Below are 24892 nucleotides of genomic sequence, written 5' to 3'. Positions count from 1 at the left end.
GACCAGGCAGAAGCCACCTACTTTTGAATGTTTACAGTTGTGTGTTTCTCATCTGTATCAATTATCCATCATGCATCTGGTAAAACCCAGGTTATCCTAGGAAATATGTTCAACAGAGAATTTAGCCATGCAGCCATAACTGAAATGTCTTAGCTGAGAACATTAATTGTCTTGCAGGGAATATCTGCACTTTTGCTTTGTTTCTCTGAGAATAATATATTCTTGGGAATCATTTATGTTTAAGAATAATTTGCTTTTGCATTTGTTTGGAGATTTTGGCAAATTTTGTCTCTAGATTTTCCTCATCAAAGTACAATGTAATTTGCAACTCAATATCTTACTATGTTTTTTTACTTCAGATTTTATGTATTATTTTGCATGTCTTTATGTCAAAGCTTTATAGTTAGGGGTAAAATGGCATTATCCTGAACCTTTTTCAAATCTTTCTTTCTGTTGCAATGCTTCTTTTTCTACCCCTTTCATGTGCAAATCATTAACTAAAGAGAGTTAATAAGGTAGAACTCTGTATTTCTTGAGTGTATATGTATCAATTTAACATTAGAAATGAAGTACTACTCTTCTGTATGGGCACATGTTGCCTAATTAAATGCAATTCTTAGAAAATCACAGTGACACTGCATCCTGAGTTTCAAAGTCTGGGACATTGCTACGGATTAAGTCAGCAAGTCTTAAGATTTATAGCAAATTCATTTGAGGAGTTCTGAAGACTGCTCTAGCTATTGTAACCCCTTCAAAATACAACTCTACTATACTTCATCATTTTTGCATTAATTTTGCAATTTACTTTTGTTTTTTAAATGAGAGGGCAAGTGTTGGGACTGATGTTCGTTGTTTTTTTAAAAGAACTTTTCTCTTGATTTTAAAAAACTGGTTAGTGTATGTTTACTGGAAAAATTTAATACAAATAAATAATATAGAAACAAATGTCTTTACTGACAGCCATGAGGGTATGCTCAGATCTCCTTCCAAGAGGGACCCTTCAGTTAGAGACACCTCCAGCTGTGGCATCTCTATGATCTCCCACATTTACATGGAGGCCACGCCCTCTCTGGGATGCTCCCAGCCAATGACTGAGCATGATTCACTAGCTTGGGGGCAATCCTGCCCAGCATGGGGTTGCCTCACCGGGTTGTCTTTGCTCCTGGGCTGCGCATCAGTCTGGCTGAGACTTTCTCAGCGCAGCATTGCAGTATGAGATTCCTCCCCAAGCCTCCACCCATACTCTCCCCTCTCAAAAGTGTCAGGCCCACATCACAGAAGACTCTCCCTGCCTACTTCTGCTCATCTCCTCTTCACCAATGTACTTCTAATTGATTCCTAGCAGTTGTTTCTCAGAGGACCCCTAAGAGTAGTTCAGCCCCTCCCAGTCCGTGCCCCAACTGCTCAGAGGTCAGTAAATAAAGATTTATATTATATATTGCAATGGTTGTGACACTTTGTGCAGAATTTTTTCATGGCCATACCATATTGATGCGGTTGGCCTCTTCACTGCCGGACACTTAGGTTGTTTCCAGTTTTACAGTATTATAGGTAAGGCATGTTTATTTTTCCTCACAGATTTGTCAGTGAATATCTGCAGCATCTAATTCTAGGAGTGGAATATCTTGGTCGAAAGATGGGTGCACATCAAAATGCATGTATATTATCAAATTACTCTCAAACGTTTGTATCAATCAACAATGCCCGCATGTAGATTGAGGATTTCTGTTTTCCTGACATAGTCACAGTATTGATTATTATCAGTTAAAAAAAGTTGTGCCAGTCAGCTAAAGAGTGGCATCTTATTACTGTTGTTGGGTAAAGCATAGTTTCATACATCTACATGTAAGCTGATGATTTACATATTAGGGCAATTTTCCTCTCAATTTGAGATTTATTCCTAGAGTTTGTTTATGATGTTCCATGTTTTAAATAAATGTTACCTTTTTATCTTTGATTTAAAAATTTCTCATGATTGCTGAGAGTTTTCTAATGCTGACATTAAATACAAATAAAGAGAAAATATTCCTGCCAAATCTGTTTGTTATGATAAGAATTTGGAATGGAATCAGGCAACTAACTTCTAGCTAGAATTAAAGCATCTCTGAATGACTAGACAAATAAGTCAAAGGGAAAAATGTTAGTACTCCCTTCTAGATTCCACTGTAGACTATAAAGATGCTATACTAAAATGCTGTTACTCTGATTTTCACTGCCCCTATTTTTATAATTAAATGAAAAAGTTCAAATGTTTTAAGTGGTTCAATTTTCCATTTTCCAATGATTTCCCTCAGTTTATGATCTGTTAAAAAAGCTTCTAGTTATTTAAGGAACTCTCATAATGACTTATAAATCAAAACAGCCAGATGCTGAATTAGGATGGTCAAAATAAATGGACAACATGGTACATGATTCTCTCACTCTATGTGGGAATTATTAGAAGAACACCAAATTTATAGGAAATATTGGGGCTAAGGGGGAGAATCCCCAAACTGTCCAAAATATTATCATTTAAAAAATCCAAACAAATGACTTTTGCCTTCAAAATTCTTTTACCCCAACACATGTAACAGGGAGTGCAGTACCATTTATTCAACCATGAAGACATTGCTATACATATACCAATTTCTTTAAGAGAGAAAGGAACAAAAAAATAAGATGAAAACTAGAACTCTTGCACTTATATATATATATATATGTGCATAACACATGCAATGACCACCTGTGGATGCACAAATCATTTTTAAATGCATTTTATTCAGAGGAGGAATTGTTCTTACTGAAGAAATCTGAACTTACCTCCTTGTTCATCCAACATAACCAAAGTCCTGATACCAGCATCTTTACTCTACATTCCAATAATGGTAGCAAAGTGGAAAAAGAGTTAGAGAGAGAGAAAAGAGAGAAAGAGAAATCAGTAAGGGGACAATTAGCCCTAGAAATGGAAAATGAAGAAGGATCAAAGGAAAAAGAGGAAGGAAACATGGCAAAGAATCTTAGGGGCTGGGGAGGGACTCAGGAGTGGGTCACTTATGGACCTGATCATTCAGCGATTCTCAGATAGAAGAGGGGATACAGCTCAGTCTCCAAGGGGTAAGACTGGGGTTGGGGTTTGACATGGACTTGGGATACACACATATAATATCACACTATGATTCTATATCTGGAAAATAAAATGCCTATCGTTTTGGTAACACCAACCACAGAAAGAAAAGTCTTTCAAAATCTTTGAGACTAAAACTTCTCTGGCTTGATATATCAGAAAGTTTCCATCAGCGAATTGGTGAAGGGTGGTCCACTGGGAAGATGTGTGTGGAATCTTGTGTGGGAGATGGGGTGAGATTTTTAGGGTTATCAAAAGAGATGACTGCATCACAAAGGTTGAGAAATACAGCTCAAAAAGAAATTCAATCTTCCATTTATTTTTCTCTATGGAGAGGTTTTCTACAAGATTTAGAAAAGGGGTTGAAAGATGAGAGATAAGGGCTTTTTCTAATGAAATCTAAAATTCTGCACAACAATATAGTGTGAGAAAATAATTCATCCACAAGTTTTCCTGCAGTTTTTCGGGTCAGGAGAAGTCTATAAGAGGCACCCACACCTCACTCCTTGTGATCTCAATATGTCCAACAGCCCTGAACTATTTGGTGGAGGGAAGTGGGAGTTGGTGGTGGGTGGGAAAAGGAGCAGAGATATTTGTATTGCTCATACTTAGGAATCATCATTTCCAGGAATTCTAACTAGTTAAGTAAAGACCTTCCATTTCACAGGGTGACTGTTGATAGGTATTAAATGGTACTGCTTACAGTTTGGATTAATTGGTTTTCCAAGGAGCACTCATGGCAGCCCTGGGAATAAATTCTAAAATAACACATCTCTCATGGCTCCTTTTATTTTCTGCCGGTTTATAGTAAACTAAGGGAGAGAGAGATGTTACTGAAGGTCAACAGAAGGTTTGGATTGTTGTTTTTGTTTGAATAGTTCTTCAATGATTCAATTCCAATAGAATTAAAACAATGAAAATTATTTCTGTGAGCTTTTATAAACTCACCATTTCAGAAAATGTGTGCAGTTAACTTTCCCAGACAGAAAAGACTATTTTGTTTAAAAAAAAATTGAATGAAAGATTCTTTACAGTGCTGTATAATTTTCACAAGGTTCACACGCCTGATTTCATATATCTCATAAAAGCCCCTTTCCCCCCTATCCCTATACAACCCCTTCCTTTTTCTCACTGGCAACCACTAGTTTGTTCTCTGCATCTGTGAGTCTGCTTCTTTTTCGTTCTAGTCACTAGTTTGCTGTGTATTTAATCCCACATTAAAGTGATATCATATAGTATTTGTCTTTCTCTGTCTTATTTCACTTAGCATAATACCCTCCAAGTCCATCCATGTTGCTGCAAATGGCAAAATGTCATTCTTTTTTATGACGAATAGTGTTCCATTATGTATATATATACCATAGCTTCTTTATCCATTTATCTGTTGATGGACTCAGGTCATTTCCATATCTTGGCAACTGTAAATAATGCTGCTATGAACACTGGGGTGCATGTATCTTTCTGAACTAGTGTTTGAACACATTTTAATAAACTTTAGCTGCCAATTCAGGATATAGTTTTGAGAGTAATGGCTCAGTGTGACTTCAGGAGTCATTGACAGCACAGATTCTGAAGCTAGACTCAGCCCTGGAATCCTGGTGATTTTCTTTCCTGGCTACGGGTCCTTGGGCAAGGGTCTTGACTGTTCTGGGCCTCAGTTCTCTCATTTATAATACAGTGATCATAATAGTTCGTATCTTACTGAGTTGTTACTTGAATTCAATGCATTAATAGTCAGCATGTGCTAGAACAGTGCCTGGCCAATAGTCAGCATTACAATTGGGTCACTAAAATAAACACCTTCACAGACTACATCTATAGCAGGATATCTGGGCAAACTAAAATATCATCATTACCAACTACCGTAAGAAGCTTCTAGATCATTGCTTCTCAAACTTTGATGTGCACGTGAATCCCCTGCATAGGAAACATCTTATTAAAATATAGATCCTGATTCAGTAGGACTGGGATAGAGCCAAAGATTTTGCATTTTGAGCAAGATCATCAATGCTGGCTGGTGCAAGGACGTATACTAGCAAATAGATTCTAGACCCCAGAAGATACTTCAAAACCTCGTTCTTCAATGCACTATAAATGGAAATTCATCTACACACTTTAACAGGGGTTTTCCTTGTAACTCAGATGGTAAAGAATCTGCCTGCAGTGCAGGAGACCTGGGTTCAATTCCTGGGTCGGGAAGATCCCTTGGAATAGGAAATGGCAACCCACTCCAGTACTCTTGCCTGGAGAATCCCATGGACAGAGCAGCCTGGCGGGCTACTTTAATTTCTGTGCCCCTTTTCTGAATATTTTAGCCATTGCATATGAGAAGAAATTTTAAGAAGCAGATGGCTTCATTCAGACATACAGATGTGATAATGCAAGTTCTGGTGAGGACAGGGTCATCTTAGGGAGCATCTTCTTTTGTGAGGACTCAACTCAAGGTCATGTATGAGATCTCTGTTCCATTCTATTGGGGACAGAGGGTGGGCAACAGATGAATGATTTCAGTTTAGTCAAGCCAGCTCTCAGCTGTGGAACCCTTTTGGCTCTACTCATTTATTTTATATGAAGCCCTGCAAGTATAATTTCCTCTTTGTTCAATTTGGTGCTCAATATTTCATTGTTGGAATGATTCACTGAACAATCCAGATATGCCCCAATTTGGGAGAATAGAAGCAGTGAGCACAGATCTGAAAGTCAGGAATACTAGATTGTGTTAGCTCAGCCAGCAACTGAGACTGGGGAACAGTCACTTGACCTTTCTAGATGCTTCCGCATGTTTTCTTTAAAAAAAAAAAATTAATTAATTAACTTATTTTAATTGGACGGTAATTACTTTACAATACCGTGGTGGTTTTTGCCATGCATCGACATGAGTCAGCCACCGGTGCACATATGTCTCTGCATCCTGAAGCCTCCTCCCACCTCCCTCCCCATCCCATCCCTCTGGGTTGTCCCAGAGCATGGGCTTTGAGTGCCCTGCCTCATGCAACGCACTTGCACTGGTCTAGTCAATGGCAAGCCACTCCACTGCTCTTGCCTAGAAAATCCCGTGGACAGAGGAGCCTGGTAGGCTGCAGTCCATGAGGTCGCTACGAGTAGGACACGACTGAATCAACTTAGCAGCAGCAGCAGCAGCAGCAGCAGCAGCAGCAGATGCTTCCCCATGTTTCAGACAAGGACAGAGATGCTAAATAAAACTGGGAAGTTCCTAGGTTGGTTCATTCACTCATTTGTTCATTCACTAAATGGTTATCAGGCTTCTACTCTGCCCCTGGAACTAAGATAAGGGCCAGACAAATACATGCCTGAGAAGACGAATATTATGTTTTAATAGCAAGGAGGGAGAGGAGATGATTCTATACTTGTCTTAGTTCAATTCTTGGTTCCTGTTTGAGATTCCTGGGAAACCGGTCTACCTACTAACAGGGGTAGTTGGAGATGTCAGGGACTTCTTTTTTTCATTTCTTTTTATTTACCTTTTATTTCTCTGTCTTATTTTTCCCTTGCTGATGAACTAAGACAATGTTTATAGAACATTTTAAAGTCTTTCTTTTGTCATCCTGAAATGCTTTCTCCAAAGTCCAATACACCTGAGCTAAAACTAGGCCAGTCCTGGTACTCTCTCAATCGCTAGAGTTCCAAAACACCCTCCCATCTGTCTACCTGAAAATAATTGTGCAGCCTGATCTTCCCCTTCAGTAGAAAGTATGGCATAATAAAGACATAGCTTTAGAATACTTACTTTCTTCTTGTGGCCAAAGTGTTTCAAAAGATAAGTTGGAATGAAAAGAAAAGATGCTAAAACACCCATCAATGTTGGGGAGCCTTCAGTAACCACCACGGCATGAAGCTGTGTGGGGCTTTAGGATCAGCCTGCCCGACAGCAGCTTGGCTTTTCCTGGTTTAGTTTCATGGCCCAAGGCATTAATATGTAGACACCGTTTCCTGCAGTTAGTTTTATGACTTTCCCTCTAGAATTCACTGTCCCCTCCTTTATGCTCCTAAGGCAGGTGGAGTCTTGACTTTGGAGAACTATTTTCATAAGTTTTCCTGCATGATATCCATTTTTATCTTCCACCCCCAGAGTCAGGCATTCCATAAATACTTGTTGAAATGCATCCATCAAAACAGCCAGTTCCCAGCTCTAGCCTAAGAATGAAGTGCTATGTGATTCCAATCTTTTTATGTGTATATGATATTCAGCTTTTCTGAACTTTCTCCACTGACCTCCGTGTGACTTCACATTGTCCTTGATAGGCTCACGGTAGCTTCTATTAAAAAGAAAGCCTCCATGCTTCCACTCTGTTGTAACCTGAAGTCCATGAGGGATGGCACAAAGTCCTATATTCCACTGAAAGTGGAACTGTTTACCTCAGGGAGACTTCACAAGCTGAGTAACCTTTCCTGTCTTTAAGATTGAATTTCAATAAGCATTCAGCTCAATTCAAATTATATGGCACTGATGTATTTTGGGATCATGGGCAAGATCCTGGTACTTCAATGCTCGAATTTTCCTAATGATTTCTGTCCTTGATGAATATTTAATGCTGATTCTCTTTAAAGAGAATTTCCTTCTTGATTGAAAAGCAGAATATCATCTGACTAGCCAATGCCCTAGACATGAGGCATCTGACCATCAATATAAAATAACCCAGGAGGATATAAGAGCAATCAATCTAGTCTCATTATGCCTTGCTCATAACTTCCTAAGGATCGAAAGTCTAATAACCTCCTCTCTCTCATTAGAGGTAGGAAATAGCATCCATCTGCTTTATCCCCTGATCTAAGATGCAACTTTATGCTTGGCAGAAACACTTAGGAGAAACAAAAATGTATGATTTGAGAATCCTACTTCAATCAATAAAGCTTTTGAGATGTTTTCCTCCAGAATAAATTAGAGAATTAGAGCAGATGTTCCTTTTCCAAGACTGGCCAACACTGCCTGCAATTTAAGAAGACACATAAAAGAGAAGTGTGCACAGCCCAAGGACTCAGGTTGGGGAGGGGCGGGGGGAAAGGTGTACTGGATACATTTCTCTATCACGTCATGCTCTAGGCAGTGTTCCAACATTGCACAGGAGGGCAAACTGGTGATAGTTTCTGTAGATTAGAAATTTGCTTCACACGTGCATACACATACATTAAATATGAGCTTGGAGGCCACAGTTGAAGGTCATACAGATGTATCACTATATATCAAGATAATGACATCAGCTGACTTCCAAGCTCTCTTCCTTCCAGTCACCATGATAGCTCACGTGGGAATGTTACTCAGATTTATTCCTTTCACTTGTTCTCATAACAGGTTGAGGGGAAACACGTTTATTTGGAAAGCCTTGCCAGAACTCTTAGATTTAGTATATCTGCTTCCCTCTTGGTCCTCAAGTATTTCCGCATGAATGGTGTTCCCAGGATGGAGCAAAGAAAACATTTCTCTTCATTAAGAGAGTGAAGGTTGCCTCCTTGTGTGCCTGCCAAGGGCCCTTGGCCCCTGGCTGGCCTGCCTTCCTGTGGGACCAATTTTTGTTACACTGCAGGCTCACACTATCATTTTTCATGACAACAGATTTCATTTAGCAGTCTGCCTCCACCCTCCCGGGGGTCCTCCAAGTTCTTGGCTGCCACCTTCTCCTCCCCTTCCTGTGACAAGTCACATTTAGCTTTATTTCATTCTTAGCTGAGAATCTGAAGCTGCAGAAATAAAAGGAAATGATGGCTTCTATAGTGTGAGAGATGGCTGCCCTTCCCTTTCGCCTTATAAAATTTATCTTTTCCTCCTTTCATGTCATTGCAGAAGCAATTAACAGTAGTGTGAGGCCAGTAGGCTCATTGAATCATTCTGCTAGAAAACCCCCAAGATCTCTGAAGATGATAACCACACACGAATTCATACGTTGATAAGCATTTTCAAAGCATAGCTAAAACAGCATCTCACTGAATAAAAACGATTAGACTTGTTTTATTCAGTTAAGATAAATATAGCTCATCCCATTCTTTTTCCACTTCATCTCTCCCAGTGGACAAGTTCAATTAACCTATTTATTCTTCCTGGTTGACTGCTGCTCTCCCAAATTGGAATAAGTAGAGTTTATTGCAAATGCCGTTTTGATTCCATTATTGCTATCTGCCCTATTTTACCCATTTAAAAACAGTCAAGGATTCATTAACCGTGCCTTGCAAATGAATGTTCAGTCTAGAGTCGGGAATGAAAAAAGAGCTTCTATATTTACATGGCTAGACTTAATGCTTCCTTTTATTAAGGAATTTTCCTATTATTTCATGAATTTTAGTTCCTGACTCTAAATCTAACAATTTTTGAAAATATGATGCCTCTATGGAGCCATATTTTTAGAAGTCATACATGTGGCTAAAGTCAGAACAGAAAGCCAAGATTAGATGCAATTTAGAGGCATCAAAATCAGTACAAATGAGGATTTTTATGTGGACAATTCTTTTGTATATTAAAAAAAATCATTCTGATATGTTTTTAAGATTTCTTGGGAGCATTTATTTACTTGGAAATACCATTTTCCTCTGCTTTCCAGACTTAGCTTGGGCTGGAGGGAGAGTCAATACTTTGATGTCTACGTGGCAGCTTAAATACAGCAGCTCCTGCCTTATGCAGCTTTCTGGTACCTACGTTCACACTGAAATCAAAGGGATGGTGGCCAAGGGAAAGACAAAGGGCCTAGGCAAAGAATACGTCAGCCAAAGGGAATGTACATCTTGAAATATGGTCACTCCTTACCTCTTCAACCAGTTGAAGCATACGACGGGTGCTTTCCAGAGACTAAGACAAAAAAACATAAATATTATGAGTGCAGGATCCAGAGGTCTAGGAAGATCAGAAAACTTTCTTCACTTGGGAAACACATAGGGCCACTATCACGTGTTCTTTGAAGTTTGTAACAGAAACACAATTTCAATCTCTTTCCTATCAGGCTTTCTACATAATAAGATTCCTTAAAGCAATTACATTAAAGCTGATTGTCATAAAATCAGAACCATATGAAGCTGTTCTTGATATCAAAGACAAAGCAATCCGGAAAAGATAATTTTGCATGTGGAGGAGTCATGAAAAATTATCTCAAATACCCAGAGGACTAATTTTGTCCCCCTGGATGAAGAATATTGAATTTTAAAGACGTTGTTTTTCATGAATTGAGATGAATCTAACATCAAGTTTCTTACAAAGCTCCTACAAACACAATTGGAAGGTCTTATCAGTACAAATTAAGTTGTTGCCCTAGGGTAGAAAAAAAATCAAGCATGTTTGAAATGACTAGCCTACAGGAAACAGCTATAATTATCTTGGTTCTGAGATAAGAAAAAATGAATTCAGCACTGGTCCCTTGGGCATAGTGTGGTCACTTTTTTCTCAGTTCGTTTGAAATTATTAGAATTCAGCAATGATTGTGATTTCTCAAAAGCTGTGCTTTTAAGTGACAAACTTATCTGGGACAAGAGTTTTCAGGAACATGAAGCATGTTCACTTTCTGGGAAGAACTGTCAGCAGGCTGCTTTTCGAAATAGAAGAGCTGTAAGCAGTGGTGTGCTGGTAAATGCCTAACAATAGGCTCACCAGAAAAAAAAAAGAGTGTTATTTTAATGATATAAAGGATGAATATAAATGATATAAAGGATGCTATTTATATAATAGCATAAAACTTACCACTAATAATAAAATACATAATACTCTTTATTGCAAATTCCATATAGCCAATGGATTTTCACAGAAAGCTTTGTTTATTTTGCTGAACTCTCGTGTCCACAGCTAAGCATGAAGACAGCAAGTGCAGCTCTGGTATGAACACTGGTTGATATTTTCATTTACATTAATGAATAAAAGCAAAGTGAAGGAAGATGTATGCTGCAATTCTATTCATTTGTCAATGATGCAAGTGGCTTCTCTGTTGAAGACAATCATAGTTTTCAAATACTGGAGGATTTGCTCAGTTGTTTTTTTGTGTGTCTGTGTGTTTTATAGTGTAATGGCTGTGGATGTTCATCCTTCAAAATTTAACCTGTTATTAATATTTTTCCACTTTTTTAAGTCTAGAGGATCAACAAAACAATAGGTCAAGCCCCGATTTTTAGTGTTTGCAGATTCCATGGTCTAAATATTTTTTGCTCTCTGATTTCTAAGTGCACCATGGTGTCACACTTGGGAAGGTTCAATGGTCACATACTGGTAGACTATATCCTCACACTACAGATACTGCACATGCCAAGAACTTTGAAAGCATAGATTGTAGTAAAATCATTAGGATGTGATGAGATTTAAGTATTTATTACCTTTGATTTTAATAGAATCTATTTAATTTCAGTTTATATAATTCAATTTTAATACCAGCTTGCAAAGTTCTGGACAATGTAACAACCAGCTTTCAGAAGTGAGCCATTTCCTGCACACCGCTGGCTGTAAGACATCCAGAGACGTTGCTTTTCTCAGAGGATCTTGACTTCTCTGGTTTCTACAAGTTGGGCGTTTGGGCTCAGTCACTGATCTCATGTAAGTTTTCTAACCAACCCATTCCTGTCTGCAGAGGCCTTAGCTATATAGGAAATCAGTGCTGCTTCTTCTGAAACACGAGAAGAAGCTCTCTCCCTACCTCAGCCTGACTAAAACAGACTACGTGGCTGCCCATCTCTTGCTTGCTTCCTGGGGCTGGGTTCTATCACCTCATCAGCCAGCTGGTCAGCTCTCCGCTGCATCTCCTCCAGCTCATTGCGCATGTCCGCGTCCTCGGCCATGGTAGCGGTGTGGGCTGGCGGGGCGCCTGGGTCGGGGCGTCAGGGACGGGTTGGCCACGGAACCTGGAAAGAAGTAGGTTTGACCATATGAGTGTTTCTATGTATACACGCTGTTGTGCCCAACTAGGGGAAGCTCTAAATGGTCCACACTCACTGTCTCCATGCCTCAGCAATCTTCTGAGTTGCAAGCAGTGCTCAGACAGGAGGGCACAGAATTACGCTGCTTCTCCAAAAGCCACGTGAGTGCCTCGCTGCCTAGTTTACAGTGGAGCTAGATACCCGTCTACCCATGAAGCATTCTTAAAGATACACACCACCCACGTTTGGAATGGAAGAATGTGGCTCCGGGTTAGAATTCCTTTAACCTTGCATTTATTTATTTTTATTTTATTCGTATCAGCTTTATTGAGGCATAATTTGCATACAGAAAAATCCCACATCTTTGAAGTACACAATTTGAGACATCTTGATACATACTCCCAAGGAAACTATGATCACAATTAAGAAAATAAACATATCCATCACCCCCAGAAGTTTCCTCTCAGGCCTTTTGTAATCCTACCCACCCACTCACTCCATCACACTGTACCCTGCGGCCCCCCACTCCCTCCCGGTGCTAAGACAATGGCTTATCTGCCTTCTGTCACTATAAATGAGTTTGCATTTCCTAGAATTTTATACAAATGGAATGATACAGTATGGACTTTTATTTGAGATATTCTATTGTATTCAGAAGCAAAAGACAGAAACTCTTTAGTCTCTTTCAGTTATTATCACAGATTGTCGAGAGGGCTTATGTGGGGGGGTGCATAGGAATTTTTCCAAAGAAGAATGGGTCCTTGGTGGTGAAACATGACCTGTGCATTTTTCTGATTTTGCTCTTGAAATCCTGTGTGGTGCAAATTACAGGTAACGAGAGTGCTCCCTCCAGAGCCAATCGGCCTCTTGCTTCCCCTGCCCACCTCTTCCTCCATGTTAGTCACCAGAGTAAGTTCTTATGATATAATGTAGAGTTGTAAATGCTTTGCGTTTGAGCATAAGTCTCCATTTTAGAAATTAGGGATCTAGGAAACAGAAATTGGTAGCAATTTTTATACCAAAGCACTCCTGAACCTTGAGATGAGCAGAAACAAAATTCCCGAGATCCTCTGTGGCTGGGATCAGCTCTCCAGGATAAGGTGGTGACCTTGTGGAAACACTGAGTACATCGTAGTTTGTAGCTGTGATGTCAGAAAGGCCGAGGTGGACTGTTGGCTCTGGCACTCAGCTGCTGGGTAACTCTGGGCAAATTTATCAATGTCTCTGAGCCCCAGCTTTCTCAACCAGGCCAATAATACCAGTCTCTTTGGCTTCTGGGGAGGGGCATATATTATATGAAGTTCTGATCAACCTCATTTGTAAGGATGTGGGAGCTTAGTAATCAGAAAGGCTTACGCCATCAGGATAAACCTGTAACCTTTACCAAAAGTAAAACAGGTCTAGTGTTTCTTAATTAGCTTTCGTTTACTGATGGCTGGGCAGGAGGCATGTTGCATGCAGTGCTGAGCACCCACGAAAGCCTGAAACCCGGGGAACCAGCAGAGGGCCTGAGTCTCCAGTCTCCAAGCAGCACCTCTCAAAGGATTTCCATGTGGAGACAAACAAGAGCACCTTCTCCCCTGTTCTCATCTTTGTATTTCTGCTGCCTTGGTGGAGGTAGAAAGAAACCTACCTTTCCTTTAAATAGGCCAGTTTGTTAGAAGGCAGAGGTCTGTGTGCTTTCAGATCTGTAGCATCACACACACACACACACACACACACACACACACACACGTCTCATGTGTTTCCTTGGCAATCTCCTCTTAAAGTTGCTATTCTCAGCACTTGAAGAACAGCTTCAGGGACCACTAAGCTCAAGCTCATGGTCACCTATAGGGACCTGGCGAATGGGCAGTTGGCACAGTGGCAGCAAAACCATGTGATAGACACCTTTTTTTTTTTTTTTCCTAATCACTTTCACGATCCCCACTCCCTAATGCTCCCAGCTCTTGTCTTGCTCTAAAGAGTGGGGGTATGTCTGTGACTGGGGGATTGGTGATGCATCTGACAGATCTCAGATGCATAGTGTTTCAAAGCTGAGATAGCAGTGTCCACTCTCCCGGTAAGAATAGGGGGAACGAAAGCACAGAATGAACCTTCAGATCTGCTGTTGGGATGTTTATTGTTGGTATTTGATAAATCGCCCCCAAACCCCCCAAACCCATGCGTATTAGATTCTAAGAGGCAACGCCAGAAGAAGCATAATGATACCGATTAGCGGTAATTTCAGTAGCTGAAAGAATGTTAACAGTGAAGTGGCATTTATTATCCAGGTAACACAAAACACTTCACTCAGATTAGCACATAACCTCCATCTTGGGTGTTGCCCAAGCTGCAAGTGTGGCCTCAGCCAGCATAGCCTGTTTAGTAGGTGAGGAAATTAGAAGCAGGGCCTCTCAAATCTGTTCCCTGGGGCTCTGATGTAAAGTCTCTCTCCCAGTCCATTAAAGGCCTAACAGTATCCTGTTAATTAGCTCAAATCACTAGTGTTTATCAAAGGATCTGGTCCCTAGTAGGTGTTCAATTTACGTTAAATGGCTTGTTGAATGAACGAAAGGACCATTCTGACACCCCTAGGTGGCATTTGATGCTTCCAAGATGATGATTTTCCAGATGTGGTCCAGAGCGGTACCTCTAAAACCTCAATGGGCATCACACTCACCACAAACCTTGTTGAAACAAATTGCTGGTTTTCACTCTCAGAGATTCTGAGTCAGTCAGACAGAGGTAGGGGTCCCAGATTCTGCATTTCTATCGAGCATCCTGGAGATGCTGGTGTTGTTGGTCCACGGAATGCACTTCGAGTAGCTCTGCTCCTCAGAACACTCCCCCAGAATGTTAATAAGTGTCCCCAGGTGGGGTGGGCAAGGCCCTGTGGTTGTTTAAAGTTGGAGAAACAGTGGGCTCATCCAGGGGCTTCTGGAAATCATGGTCAAATCCAGATAGCTGCCTGCTTTTATTCTGGCTGTGAGTGAAGGATGGTTTTTACATTTTAAGATGGTTAAAAAGACTTAAAGAAGAAAAATATCTTGTATATGTCAAGCGTCAGGGTCCATAAACAAAGCTTTGCTGGAGCATTTCCACACTCATTTGTTTCCCCACCCTCCATGGTCCTTTTAGGTCACTTTGACAGAGCTGAGTGGTTGCCAGAGACAACAGGGCTCTCAAAAGTGAAAATATTTACTTTCTGCTCTTCTACGGAAAACAGCTGCTAATCCCTAGGCTAAATAAAGTTAAACAGAAATCCTTAAAGCAGTTCTTGTCCATGGGCACCATATATTTGCCATATACAGATACAGGCTGTGTGTTTTTCTGTTTGTATTTGTCTGTAGAATTCCCTTTGCCTGGATCTTCCTGTGATGGGGTTTGTGCCTCCTGGACCACATTTTAAAACAAGAAATGACGCATGGAGTAAAATAGTAATATCAAAGAGTTTGGGGACTGCAAATCAGATTAATCTGTGATTAATCTGGGATGGGCGCACAGCCCTCATAAAGAAAGACTCCTAGCTTTCGTGACCAGCTGCATACCAAGGTTCCTAGCCTCAGCTGCGGCACTGGTTTGTGCTGGAGACAGAGATGTCTTGAGGATTTGCCACTGTTGAGGTAATCAGTAGAGTGGGCGGGCTGCAGTTACCCAGTGCCGTCAAATGTAGTTTGGAAAGTTCTCATTCTCCTTCTGCATGCAAGTCTATTTGAGACCCACACTGGACACAGGACAGGTGGGCTCTAGAGAAAACCCTTTCTCTGTCATGAACAGGCTTACTTACTTACATGAGTTAGGTTAAGACTGCTTTCTCAATATAGGATCTGGACTCAGATAAGGGGTTAGGACCCAAGAAGCGCGGGTGAGTGTGGATATGTAGATGTGTGGCTTTGATGTACAAGGTTGACAGAGACATGGATGACCATTATGCTGGGGTCACCAGCTATCAGGGCAAGGGTCACAGGGCAGGAATATCATGGAGAAAGTGTAGAGAGTGTACCTTGAGCTAACATCTATTTCTCTTCATGTTTCAAACTTTAATTAAAAAAAAAAAAACCTATACACCAATATCCATTGGCTGAATTATTACAGAAAGCTGAATCCAACATCTTTGTGTCTCCGCACACTGCTGATCGTTTGAATGAAGCTTCTATAGGACACGTCTCTCTCCTCCTGCAGCTCCTGCGAGGCCAGAATACTGGAGTGGGCAGCCGTTCCCTCCTCCAGGGAATCTTCCCAACCCAGGGACAGAACCCTGGTCTCCTGCATTGCAGGCGGATGCTTTACCAGCTGAGCCACAGGGTGCTTGTTGTTTATCTATTTAATATACAGCAGTGTGTATCTGTTAATCTCAAATTCATAATTTATTCCTCTCCCCTTACCCCTTTGGTAACCATTAGCTAGTTTTCTATGTCCGTGAGTCTGTTTCTGTTCTTTTAAAACAAGTTTCTTTCTATCATTTTTTTTTCAGGTTCCACATAGAAGTGATATCATAGGATATTTGTCTTTGTCTGACTTACTTCACTTAATGTGATCATCTCTGAGTCCATCCATGTTGCTGCAAATGACATTATTTCACTCTTTTTTATGGCTTGAGTAATATTCCATATATATATGTATACATACATATATATGAACATTGGAATGCAGTTAACTTTTCAAATTAAGAATTTTTTTCTTTTCTGAGTATATGCCCAGTGGTAGGATTGCTGGATCAAGCCAGGCTTCAGCAATATGTGGACTGTGAACTTCCAGATGTTCAAGCTGGTTTTAGAAAAGGCAGAGGAACCAGAGATCAAATTGCCAACATCCGCTGGATCATGGAGAAAGCAAGAGAGTTCCAGAAAAACATCTACTTCTGCTTTATTGACTATGCCAAAGCCTTTGACTGTGTGGATCACAATAAACTCTGGAAAATCCTGAAAGAGATGGGAATACCAGACCACCTGACCTGCCTCTTGAGAAACCTGTATGCAGGTCAGGAGGCAACAGTTAGAACTGGACATGGAACAGTAGACTGGTTCCAAATAGGAAAAGGAGTATGTCAAGGCTGTATGTTGTCACCCTGCTTATTTAACTTATATGCAGAGTACATCATGAGAAACTCTGGGCTGGAGGAAGCACAAGCTGGAATCAAGACTGCCAGGAGAGATATCAATAACCTCAGATATGCAGATGACACCACCCTTATGCCAGAAAGTGAAGAGGAACTAAAAAGCCTCTTGATGAAAGTGAAAGTGGAGAGTGAAAGAGTTGGCTGAAAGCTCAACATTCAGAAAATGAAGATCATGGCATCTGGTCCCATCACTTCATGGGAAATAGATAGGGAAACAGTGGAAACAGTGTCAGACTTTATTTTGGGGGGCTCTAAAATCACTGCAGATAGTGATTGCAACCATGAAATTAAAAGACGCTTACTCCTTGGAAGGAAAGTTATGACTAACCTAGACAGCATATTCAAAAGCAGAGACATTACTTTGCCAACAAAGATCCGTCTAGTCAAGGCTATGGTTTTTCCAGTGGTCATGTATGGATGTGAGAGTTGGACTGTGAAGAAAGCTGAGCACCGAAGAATTGATGCTTTTGAACTGTGGTGTTGGAGAAGACTTTTGAGAGTCCCTTGGACTGCAAGAAGATCCAACCAGTCCATTCTAAAGGAGATCATTCCTGAATATTCATTGGAAGGACTGATGCTGAAGCTGAAACTCCAATACTTTAGCCACCTCATGCGAAGAGTTGACTCATTGGAAAAGACCCTGATGCTGGGATGGATTAGGGGCAGGAGGAAAATGGGATGACAGAGGATGAGATGGCTGGATGGCATCACTGACTCGATGGACCTGAGTTTCGGTGGACTCCAGGAGTTGGTGATGGACAGGGAGGCTTGGTGTGCTGCGATTCATGGGGTCACAGAGAGTCAGACACAACTGAGCATCTGAACTGAACTGAACTGAACTGAACTGATGGTAACCCTAGTTTTAGATTTTTAAGGAAGCTGGGCTTCCCTTATGGCTCAACTGGTAAAGAATTCGCCTGCAAAGTGGAAGACTTGGGTTCAATCCCTGGGTTGGGAAGATCCCCTGGAGAAGGGAAAGGCTATCCACTCCAGTATTCTGGCCTGGAGAATTCCATGGACTGTATCGTCCATGGGGTTGCAAAGAGTCGGACATAACTGAGCAACTTTCACTCACTCACACTCACAGACAGGTATATCTCATATATTCCAACTTTTGATATTATTTATCATCTCTACTTATGTTTTTAATCTTCAATTCTTTTTTCCCTTACCTTTATTCTTATTTTACTTCTTTTCTTCCTAAGATGTGTTACTACACTGTTCCTTTTATATCTTCTTGACTTGACAAAAGATTCCTTTTACATTTTTTCTTATTTTTGGTACAGGATACTGCTTATTGCTATAAATTGTCCCTTTATTGTTATTGTGGCCCTTTCCTACATGTTTTGACATATAGAATGGTCTTTGTTATTTATTTCTAAATAGTTTTAGATCTCAGTTTTAATTTCTTTTATAACTCAAGAGTTATTTGAAAATTTGATTTTAAAATTTAAATTAAATGTTTTTTGGTAATTTCTAATTTTACTTTCATTATGATCAATGAAGACAATCCGTACAATTCTTGCGTTTTGAAATTCGCTGAGATTTTCTTTGCACTCTAGCTTATGGTCAACTTCTGAGAATGTTTTATTTGTATTTGAAAAGAAGGTCTATTCCTTATTTGACACTATCTAGCTACCCACCCCCATCAGATGGAACTGAAAAGGAAAGTGTGTTATTCAAACTCTCTGAAATCCTTAGTCAACTTGACCTATTGATTCCTGTGTATTCACATTCTGCATAGGAGCTATTGCTTTATTCTTTCCTTCTAAAGTTTCAGTCCATTTTTGCTTTTTCTATTTTGCAGCTGTGTTATCATACATATAGACCCTGCCCAATAGCTACATTTTCATGGTGGATTGTAGCTCTTATCAATGTTAAAGCATAGTATTGTACCTGTGTACCCCATTTCGTTATTTTATTTATGTTGCACAAATTAGGCCAAACTCAAAGGAGGGAATATATATCTCAGCCTATCCATTTCATCTTCAACAAACAGTAAATAAACCCAAAGAGCTACAACAACAACAACAAGCAAGTATCACAGATCCAAGCTGTGGGAGCTCTCACTTGGCTCATGACTCAGAAGCTAACAGTGGGGCAGCCTTCTGTTACTCTGGGCTTTTCTCATCCCGTCCAGAAGGGGCCAGTACTTGGTGTGGTTGGAGGCAGGTCTCTTTTCCCAACTGTGATGGTACAAGAATGTAATAAGGATGGGCTCAGTGCTATTATTTTCCCAGTTGAAATTTCTCCTTGAGGTTAATGCAGGTATAAGATCTAAAATGCTCATTCTAAGAGAATGGTGAGCACAGTTATTGCTGCACAAAGTCTCTAAGATTCCTCAAGCACAGTAGGAGCATTATTTATTCTGAATTATCTGAATTAAGCCTAGGTTTGAAGCAGCCCTTCTTCATTAAAATAAATCATCTGCAATTATCCAACATTTTATGTCATATAACTCTTTTGTCAAAATATTAGATGTAATAATAGTCATTTATTGAGAATTTAATAAGTGATAGAAATCAGGCCAGGAACTTTACATTAAACTTTATATGGGGTTTATAATAGGGTCCCCCAAACCTTTGCTACTCCAAGTGTGGTCCCCAGACCAGCAGCATCTGCTTCGCTTGGGAGCTTGAAGATGCAGAATCTTAGGCTTCACCCAGACCTATGATCATCTGCCATAGAAGATCACTGAGCATAAAAAGTTTGAGACATGCTGCCTTAAACACATCATCTTCACACTAAGCATGAATGAAGTGCCGGTTGATAACCAACCGAGATCACAGAGCTGCAGTGGAGGAGACCGAGCGCCCCACCTCTGGAGCCTGACTCTGCCTGTCCCTCCTCTCAGACTGGATGCATTACTTCACTCTGCTCTGTCTACACAACCTGCAGGCTTCCAGCAGCATTTGCTTCCCCAAAAGCTTAAAGCTCCATGGGACCATGGTTCTAAATGTCTCACAACAGAGTCCTGTCCTTGGAGGTGGACAAACTGTCTGGTTTCAATGAGATTATGTCATTCAAAATGCACAGAGAAGATGCTTATAAGAAAAAGCACACTGGAGACTTTTCATCTTCCCCAAACAATAGAGTCTGTAAAGCTTAGGACTTATTGTTTAAGATCATTAGAACTCAAAAAAGAAAATGTTGGGGATTTTGCATATTGGAGATTCTATGGATGGTCCTGATAAATTCTTCTTCTTCTTCAGAAAATGATGATAATGCAAATACATGTCTTAATGCTAAACTCAGGACCAGAGCAAAGAATAATTTCAGCAGATGAAAGGCAACAAGATTCTGTTTGCAGTTCTATTGTTAAAAATGGCCGTTTGTTAAATCTGTTGGGTCCATGGCTGTGTAAGTTCTTCAAAGTGTCGACTACATTTAGCTCCCTGTTACTCTGTTTTGAACATTCTTATGCATGAAATTTAACCTCTTTTCACTACTGGTTTTAATAAATGTCTTTGTTGAATGAAAAGAGTATCTTTCAAATATAAAGAATAAGCGGCTCATGAATGAACTGACTTACTATCATATGTCCATTTTATGTCCATTATGTGGTTCACAGAGAAGTCACAAGTGACTTAGCATGGTCTGAATTCTCCTTGCATCTCAAACATTTTACTTGCTTATTGAAATACAAATTTCCAGTCACACCAGCTATGGAACAGGATCTATGAAGGTGGGGCTGGCATATGCATTAAAATTTTTTTTTTAATGTGTACCATTTTAAAAGTCTTTATTGCATTTGTTATAATATTGCTTCTATTTATGTTTTGTTATTTTGCCCCCAGGGCATGTGGGGTTAGCTCCCTGACCGGGGATTGAACCTGCACTCCCACTGGAAGGCAAAGTATTAACCACTGGACTGCCAGGTCTCAGAATCTGTATTTTTTACAAAACCACAGGTCTTTCTTATGTGTCCAGCATGGGAGGATCCATGTGCAGTATCATGTAAGGCTGAAGCGTCCTGCAAGTACTCAATGGTCTGATAGTTCTATGATAAATCCATCTAGAAATACAAGTGCATGGCTGTCCAGCATTTAGGAGGTCATCTTGATCTGAAACAGCAGTCTTTGCTTCTCCCCACCATGTTCTCAATAGATAGCATAGTATGTGCTGGGTTAAAGACCATGAATACACTCTTTATAGGAGAATTTGACTTAAGAACCATCTCAAGTGACAAATATCTCAACCAGCTTGCAGAAGTGTCATTGTGCCCCTTAGCATTTCTGAAGGATGGCACTGACTACTATTAGAGCCCAGTTCTTTTTAAGCTGGGTTTATTTATCTTCCAAACCGTTGCATCCCACACTGTTCCTAAATGTGACTCTATATTTGTACGTCTGGTTATATGGATACAGTCCTGATCTGGTTTCCTTTGATAAGGGAAGCCTAACTTCCCAAATGAGCCCCTTCCTGGCCTATTCTGGGATTAATGACATCATGACTGATAGGCGGATTTGGCTTGGTTTTTGTTTTTTAGGGACTTGGGTCAGGGGTGGCCTGGCATTTCAATGCACCCAGCTTTGGCATCTCTTAATTGCAACAAGGCAGCCAGCCACAACCAACACTGATTATGCCTAAATTTTCCCTTTTCAAAAATGCCAATGTTTCCTTTCTCTGTTTTGCAAATGTGGTCAGATGGGTATTTAGCAATGAGGTTTGTATTATGCAACAGTTTCTGACTGTTTACGTGGGAGCCATGCTGGGAGGAATCACTGACCAGGAGAGAGGGAAAGGCAGAACTGAATCTCATCTCATTCACCCTGATCATAGTCAAAGCAAACCACAGTAACTGGTTCGTACATTTAACCAGTATTTGCCGAGTGCACAGGTTAGTGCAGCCACACCCAGCCTGTAGCTGGAGAGGAACGGCTTCCTCTAAAGGGTGGCTGTAGGAGCTTGAGCTGGAAGTCTTTGCTTTCAAGTCTTCTCCTCCATCTGGCCTTCAGAAGGAACTGATTAAAATGTTTATATTACAAGGTATCTGGCTTGGTTTCCAAGGGAAGGACAATATCCACGTATGACTAGTACTTGGCCACATGAAAAACAAAATGCCCCAAATAAAATGATTTCACTCAGGAGCTCGTGAACAGATAGAAACCAGGACCAGGCAGAAAGACCCTCGTTCTCATTGGAACAAATTCTTCTCGTGCCCACATGACTAATCAGCAGTTAGAAGGAAGCCACGGTATGTTCTGTCTCCTGACACCTTGCCTTCAGTTGCAGATGCTGTTGGGGCTCTGCTTGCCACCCCTGTGACTTCCCGCCATTGTTTCCATGGGGTCACCCCCTATTTCTGTCTGTTTCACTCCTGACTCATGCACGTGACCCTCTTTGTAAAGCCACCCTAATGTGGCTTCACCTGATCTGCTTGATCACCGGCAAGTCCCCAGGTCCGTGTGGGCAGACCCACAGCTGGCAACCTGCTGCCACAGGAGTACGGAAGCCCAGCTTTTTTTTTTTTTTTTTTTTTGTCCTAAAGCAAGAGACATCCTGAACTCAGTGGACACTCTGAAAGTTTGCTCAGGGTCACACCTGGAGACCTCATCTGCCGTTGCTCCACTGCCAGGCTTCCTTTTCCTGGAATCAAGGAGCCCCAAAACCAAATGATATCTATCAAAATTCATATTCATCACTTTGTGGTTAACTTGAAGTTGGGAGGAGTACAAGGGGGTCAAGAGCTTTGAAATCATATTGTACTAAGGATGAAGGAAGGCATGAGGGTGTTTAGCTGGGATAGAAGAAAGCAAAACAAAATGTGATGGTTACAAGGAAGAAGTGTGATGGTGGTCTTGGTGACCCCCAGAGGCCCACCTTCCTGAAACAGCTCTTCCAAGTGCTTCAGGACCCCTCATCTGGGATCTACTGGGAGCCCTGCTAATTAACATAATGGATGTTAGGGACGCCTTTTCATAGGTGAAAAAGTGGTCAAGATATGGGAACTGGCTAGACATACAGGCACCAATGTCCCACGTGATACACAGTGCATGCACACTTACACACACATGTGCTCACTCAGTCCACACCTGTGCCATTGGCCCAAGTTTGGAATTTGGTTCTTGATTCTGTTATGGTTAGGTAATTTCCTTGCCCACAGATTCTCACCTGAAGAGCCTGCAAAAACAGCTTGCTGATGTAGTAAGTAACTCTGGAATAGGACCTGATAATTTGTAAGAGACTCCCAGCTGATACTGCTACTGATGGTTCAGGGATTCTCCACTTTGAGAATCACTGATATAGTCTGATTACAAGGTCACATGAATCCTCCCACTAGAATGTTTTGGCAATCTCCTGGATTAAGCTTTTCATGCAAGGTACTTATTGGAGTGTCCAGAAGAACAGAAAGTTGGGATATGCACTAGTAGAACAGGTTGTCCATCTAGGGTTGTAAGGGTTGTATCTTTTTTTCTGATAATGTTTGAATGAAGAGGACACTTCATCCTGAATCTTGTTTTCTTTCTAACATAATATCTAGTTTCAAAGTCATGTCAGAAGAGACCCACAAGCTCTAAGTACTGGAGGCTGTGACTATCTACAAAATAATTGTCAGAAGACAATGTTCAATGGATTCCAAGGAACAAAACCACCAGCACTGGGGGGAAGTTATAGGAAAAGAGAGTTTGGCTCAATAAAGAACCTTGGAGTCTAAGGTCTGATTTTGACATTTTGGATGGATTGAATTCCTTTTGGAAATACTCAGGGAAAGGGTGGTAGCCCACGGTGGACAGATTCAATTAAGAGAGAGGACACTGGATTAGGCAATGTGTAAAATTTCTTTTCAAACCTGCATTCTTCGGCTCTATAAGGGAAGTCAAGGTGAATTTACGATGGTGATGCTGCAAGGCCAGGCCTTTCTCAGGAGTGGGGTCTTTGTGGCCACGGCAACTGGGAGTCACTGATCAGCAACACTATCTGCTTCTCTGTGTTAAAGGATAGGAGGTGGGTAGAAGCCAGGAAAATATTTCCTAAGTAGACGAGCTCCCAGGAAGGAGTTGTTTCATTCGCAAAGTCCACTTTATGGAGGTGAGAGAACCATAAATGCCAACCTAATGGTTATTTCTTAATTTCGTTGATAATTTCCCATCAGACAATACAGGCCTTGGCCCCTGGACTATATAATTTTCACCTCTGATGGACGTAATATATATTTTTTGTTGGCCTTATATAAGAGCTCTGTCTCTCCTTGAAGCAGCCAGCACCTTCAAACTCAAGCCCACTCCAGGCACACCCATCATGGAACAACCTACTAGGCAATTAAACTAAGAAACTCATGGAAAATTACTTGTTCTAGAAATGAATTCACTTCAGGGTTTCTTTAAATAGCAAAGCTCCTGGCTTACAGTCTAGCATTTTCCAGATCATTAAGTACTTGACAGACAGAGTGTGAACAAAAAAATAAAAAAGTCTGGCCAGAGCATCAGGAATCTCAGCTAAAGACAGAAGGACTCTAAGAGGTAGTGGAGTGTCTCTGATGTGATTGTGTAAGTCATTGGGAACCAAAGACTGATTTGTAGTATGAGATTTACTCAGATCTCCAGGTGCTTAGAACAAGTCACCAGAGTATAAATCTGGTTTCTTTGATGACTAGATTTGGCATTCCCTAACATTCATATGGACTTCCCAGCTGACTCAGTGGTAAAGAATCCACCTGCAATGCAGGAGATGCGGGTTCAATCCCTGGGTCAGGAAGATCCCCTGGAGGAGGGCAAGGCAACCCACTCCAGTATTCTTGCCTGGGAATGCCTGGTGGACTACAGTCCATGGGATTGCAAAAGGGTCAGACATGACTTAGTGACTAAACAACGCAATACAACAACAACATTAATAAGGAGTGGGTTTAA

The 24892-nt window shown here is 40.8% G+C and overlaps 1 protein-coding gene across 1 annotated transcript in view; it reads right to left on the bottom strand.

Annotated features, from left to right (window-relative positions):
• The window catches only part of SNAP25 (synaptosome associated protein 25), an 84636-nt gene that overhangs the window by 21569 nt on the left and 38175 nt on the right, over positions 1–24892 (bottom strand). The window contains exons 2-4 of the mRNA XM_069546396.1: positions 11792–11926; positions 9858–9899; positions 2800–2848 (exon numbers count right to left, since the gene is read on the bottom strand). Of these exons, the coding sequence (XP_069402497.1) occupies positions 2800–2848; positions 9858–9899; positions 11792–11863 (163 nt within the window). The 5' untranslated portion in view covers positions 11864–11926. The remainder of the gene's footprint in view (positions 1–2799; positions 2849–9857; positions 9900–11791; positions 11927–24892) is intronic.

This window comes from Ovis canadensis, chromosome 13 (assembly GCF_042477335.2).
Source record: "Ovis canadensis isolate MfBH-ARS-UI-01 breed Bighorn chromosome 13, ARS-UI_OviCan_v2, whole genome shotgun sequence".
Lineage (NCBI taxonomy): Eukaryota > Metazoa > Chordata > Mammalia > Artiodactyla > Bovidae > Ovis > Ovis canadensis.
The sequence above is the reverse complement of the archived record's forward strand: the minus strand, read 5'-3'. Positions and strand labels throughout refer to the sequence as shown.